Raw genomic sequence first — 4,736 nt, forward strand, 5'->3', positions numbered from 1 at the left:
AATGATTGGTCAGAATTGTTTGTCTGAATGTATGCGGGTTTGCAGTTCTGTGTGGTTGTTTATAGCCGTATGTGCCGCTTGAATATGTGTCAGTGACATCTAACGGTGAAAGCCACACGATGCAGGTCTGCTTTTATTTATTTCTACTCGCAGATGAGATCTCATTTTAAGCTCCAATTATCCTCTTATTGTGGAACTATAATAAGTGTCATCATCAACAACAACGAAACCATAAATACTAAATACAATCTTACAACAGAGAACATTAAAGTTACAAATCTATCCACTAGATGGCAAGAGCGCAATGTTATTGCCATGACAGCGTACACAATTCAGAGAGAAGAAGAGAGACCTGTTGCTGGGGCTGCAGACACGACCTAGGCCGCTGGCCTATTTCCTCTGCAGGAAAGTGGGCTGGCTGCTCTCCACCTGTCAGGGGGACAGGACAGCGACTGGTCCATACGACAGGTCCATACGACAGGTAAAGACATGTTTTTAGCCCTTTGAGGTTCTTCGGGCATTGTCTCTTGACGTTCAATGTCCGTTCAGTGTCCCCAAGCTCAACTGTCATCATGCAGAGCGCCCTGTCCAATTTGATTCTAGCAGGTTAGCCACCTAGCTTGCTAAACTGACATGCCGTGATTGTAATTCACAATATATTTTGTAATTATTAACCTTGATAGTTCATTCGTGCAATATTGGTTGTGTAGCTATGGTAAGCGAATACGTTTAAAATGCTAGCTAGCTCTACAGCATTTGATGAACTTTAACCTCCATGAGGTTGAACATATTTTCACCCCACATACATTCACGTTATATCTTCTGTCATGTTTTACAACTCGAAGCATTCTTTTTGTGCAAGATCGAAAACTGGTATTACTGGGCAAACGGCAAGGAAGAAAAGGGCGTGTTCGCAATCGATCGAAAGTCGAGCTCTCTTAGCGTCAACATGACTCAAACCAGAGTATGCATTTGATGTATGATAATGGATTTATTATGTTTGAAAATTAAGTGTCCAGCATCCGCTTTTTGTAGTATGTCGTAGTTGTACCAGTTATTTTGTTAATTGTGTCAATTAGAGTTTGAGTAATCTGGTTCAGTAACACCTACGGTATCCGGACCGGTGCATAACTTTGTCCCCGTTTCATGTATGTGTTGGCATTTATGATAACGGGTACTATTTTGGGGACTTGCAATGTCCTTCATTTACCTTGCTGTCTTATTCCAACATCCAACACATTTTAGCAGGGTTTGACTTTTGAATTTTGACCTTGGGCTATCACATTGCATACATGCATACCAAAAAAATAGTATTGACATTTTCATTGCTCATGACTCGGCTGTCTGCTAAGTTTCGTAATGAGTCTAATATTGGCAGATAGGCAGTTTGAGGTTCGACTTCCAGGAAGTCTACATCAGGAATCATCTATACTATACTGTACATTTCCTGTTTGAGTGTAGAATGCCTTGAAATACAAACATGGTGCAAGGGAAAAATTGCCCACAGTAGTAGAGAATACAGGGTATAGGTTTAGATAGTGCCAAACATGCGAGCTTATGACGATAATGTGGCTTATTTTTATTTTTTTTGTCGAGTTTCAACATGGCAATTATGCATCCTTGGCAAATGTCTCCAGGATGTATCCAGATATTTTAAAAAAAATGCAACTCGTCAAAACAAGCAGCAAACGCTTCCGCTCTGTCACTTAACATGCTGCTATGTGTGTGGTTGCTAGTTTGAGTCTCTCTACAAGTATTGGCTAAATCCTGTGTTAAGTAATCCCGTGTTAAGTCTAACTATTTATACATAATCTTTTTTAAGTAGTATCTGAAAAATGTAGTGTAGTATAAATTTTCATCTTTTTATGCTCTTTTGTCTGAAAACATTGTGTCTGTTTGATGGCAGATGTTTATCGATGAGAGCAGTTCTAATGTGATGCTCAAGGAGCTTTGATTCTTCCTTGGCACCATGGACTCTCCATCAACGCAGACTCCTCCACCGTCGTCGGCCTCTTTGGCTAAAAGAGGTCACCCCCTGCTTTCTACGGGACCCCTGAGCGCCATTCTAGGACCTCATGGAAAGCATTACCTCTGTGGCTCCATCGCAGCTTTCACCAACATCATGGTGACCTTCCCCATCCAAAAGGTTCTCTTCCGCCAGCAGCTGCATGGTGTGCTGGCGCTCGATGCGGTACGGCAGCTACAAAGGGAAGGACTTAGGAATCTTTACAGGGGGCTGCTTCCCCCGCTACTCCAGAAGAGCACCACCGTGGCGATTATGTTCGGCTTGTACGAGGACTTCTCCCGAGTTCTTCTAGAGCGTGCCGACGGCAGCGGTGTGCCAGAGCTGGTCACGCGAAGCTTCGCCGCTGCATTGGCGGGAACAGCGGAGGCCTTCCTGGTCCCCTTTGAGCGTGTGCAGACGCTCCTTCAGGACCACCGGCACCACGGACGCTTTAACAACACGGCCCACACCTTCAGGACACTTCTGACCGAGTACGGTGTCCGGGAGTGCTACCGCGGCCTGGTGCCCATATTGCTCCGCAACGGCCCGAGCAACGTGCTGTTCTTCGGCCTGCGAGGACCCATAAAGGAACAGCTCCCCGAAGCCACCAGCCGGGCCAGTCACCTCGTTAACGATTTTGTATGTGGGGGCGTTCTGGGGGCGGCGCTTGGCATCATGTTCTACCCGTTGAACGTCGTCAAGTCGCGGGCTCAGTCTCGGGTAGGCGGAGCCTTCCAGCCGTGCAGGCAGGTGTTGCTCACGGTGTGGCGGGAGCGTGGCGGGAGCGTTGCCATGCTCTTTCGAGGGGCCCACCTCAATTACCACCGTTCGCTCCTCTCCTGGGGTATCATCAATGCCACCTACGAGCTGCTGCTGAAGCTCATATGAAAAAGAAAAAATGCGTGGCAGATCGAGTCAGGAGGAAGAAAACATGAATAAAGTGAGACATGGCATCATCTGATGTTTCCAGAGAGATGACGTTGCACTTCCAGAGCCATGACTTTATCCACCTGTCACATGATTTCAACTGTATGCAAGGGTCCAATGGGGGTAAAAACAAGTCTTGTTTTCTCCTCTATGTTGAAAACTTCCAACCCAGCACCTTTTATTGTTTACAGTATCAAGCTAAAGTGATTTGAGGACTTTCAAGTGTTGTGCTTGCTGTGTGTGTTTTGTGGAACATTATTTTCGTTAGTTTGTGTTAGAACAAGCACTAATTTGTCCACATCAGCATCACCATTACCGAATTCTCCCAGAGAATTGTCCGAAATGTGGAATTAAAGGATTGTCCCTTTAATTTATTTCACCTAATGCTTTATTTCAGCTACATGCAACTTGAACGGGAGTAAGCCTAAAAAAACGTGTCATGTCCATCTTGTCAGTATAATTAATTACCATTTTCAAATCTCAGCAGCCGTACACAGACCCACAATCATGATGACTATGTGCTGCTGCTGCTGTATTTGTATTTATTAGTAGTAAAGTATTTAATATAATGAGCTCCAAAACTGCCCCTTCTTTTTTTTTTTTCTTTTTATATTTGTCATTGGCATTTATTTTGGGCTCTGCACTCACTTTGGAATATGTCCTTCCTTATGTCACGCTTGCTCTCCTCTGCTGTCTGTAACATCTGTTGACATAATGGGCTCACATTTCACACTTGAGTAGCCGCAGCCAGTCAGCATGCAGCCGTCCGTCCCTGACCGCCTGGAGAGGCGTGCAGGCAGCGCTATTTGGGTGTGCAGAACCATCATGGCAGCAGAAGAAAATGTTCAGTGGCACAAAAAGCTCAAGCTGCCATGTAAATGGACCACTTGGCCTATTTCTGAACTTCTTTTCATTATCAACAGTCTACAAAGTGTTGCCTTTTATAAGGTTGGGCTTTATGAACATGAATGCTTTTCTTTCAAGCACAAACAGTTCAAGTCGTTCCTCACAACCAAATAAAATGTTGCAAGTTCATCTGAATGCTGTCATTTTTGTGGAATACATTGAGTCATCAGTTTATTTCTTGATTCCCATAAATGGCAACCACAAAGACAGTTTTCTCCTTGTGGGGTCAAATTGGTGTCATTTTTTTCAGTAGCCTCAACATTGTCATGTATTGCACTATTTAAAAAAAAAAAATCCGCACACTGAAGATCATGGATCAAAAACCCTCTGGTGACAAATTCTGCACCTGATGATCCTTGACATTGCTCAACCAATATAATTAACCCTATCATTCACCAAAATGTTGGTAAACCTTGTCCTTACACAAATATGTGCTCAGTCTAACGTACCCTAGGACACAATCGGACATGTTTTCTTTTGTCTTTGCAGCAATAAGTGAAATTACTGTGAGAATGTGTTTTTGACATGTCTCGCATCTCTCGCAGCAGACTTTCTAGATTACCGAATCAAGAAATCAGACAGATAAAGATCAGATTAAGGACAATCTGACTTGGAACGGGGACTTTGGCTCAGGCTGGAGGGCTTGAGCTGCCGTGGTTACAAAGCCTCTCTGCTAAAGTGTTTCTTTTCATTGGGACAAAATTAAAAGCTCTGTGCTTGCCGGCTGTAAGGGTTCTCAATCCATGCGCTACCTCGTGAAAGAGAAAACGAGATGAGCGGTAAACATTCCCTGACCACAATATTACCTGAACTACTAAAAAAAAACCAAAAAAAAAACGTTAACCCCACTAAGATAAAATACAAACCGTTTTTGCACATGATTGCAATTCAAAACATG

At 43.8% G+C, this 4,736-nt stretch overlaps 1 protein-coding gene across 2 annotated transcripts; it reads left to right on the plus strand.

The window, feature by feature from the left end:
* The first annotated feature begins 311 nt into the window (after positions 1–311).
* On the plus strand, positions 312–3,967 carry LOC125989024 (mitochondrial nicotinamide adenine dinucleotide transporter SLC25A51). Of its 2 annotated transcripts, none has more exons than XM_049755094.1 (2): positions 312–468; positions 1,907–3,967. In XM_049755094.1, the coding sequence occupies exon 2, from the start codon at positions 1,970–1,972 to the stop codon at positions 2,891–2,893; it is 924 nt and encodes a 307-aa protein (XP_049611051.1). In that variant the 5' UTR covers positions 312–468; positions 1,907–1,969; the 3' UTR covers positions 2,894–3,967. The 2 variants fall into 2 exon arrangements, with proteins under 2 accessions (XP_049611051.1, XP_049610970.1); XM_049755013.1 differs by having other exon boundaries at positions 313–481.
* Positions 3,968–4,736: the final 769 nt, after the last annotated feature.

The sequence above is a fragment of the Syngnathus scovelli genome, chromosome 1 (assembly GCF_024217435.2).
Source record: "Syngnathus scovelli strain Florida chromosome 1, RoL_Ssco_1.2, whole genome shotgun sequence".
Taxonomy (NCBI): Eukaryota; Metazoa; Chordata; class Actinopteri; order Syngnathiformes; family Syngnathidae; genus Syngnathus; species Syngnathus scovelli.

Excerpts from the sequence above, each read along its gene's own strand:
- LOC125989024 (XM_049755094.1), top strand. The coding sequence starts at position 1,970 with ATGGACTCTCCATCAACGCAGACTCCTCCACCGTCGTCGGCCTCTTTG.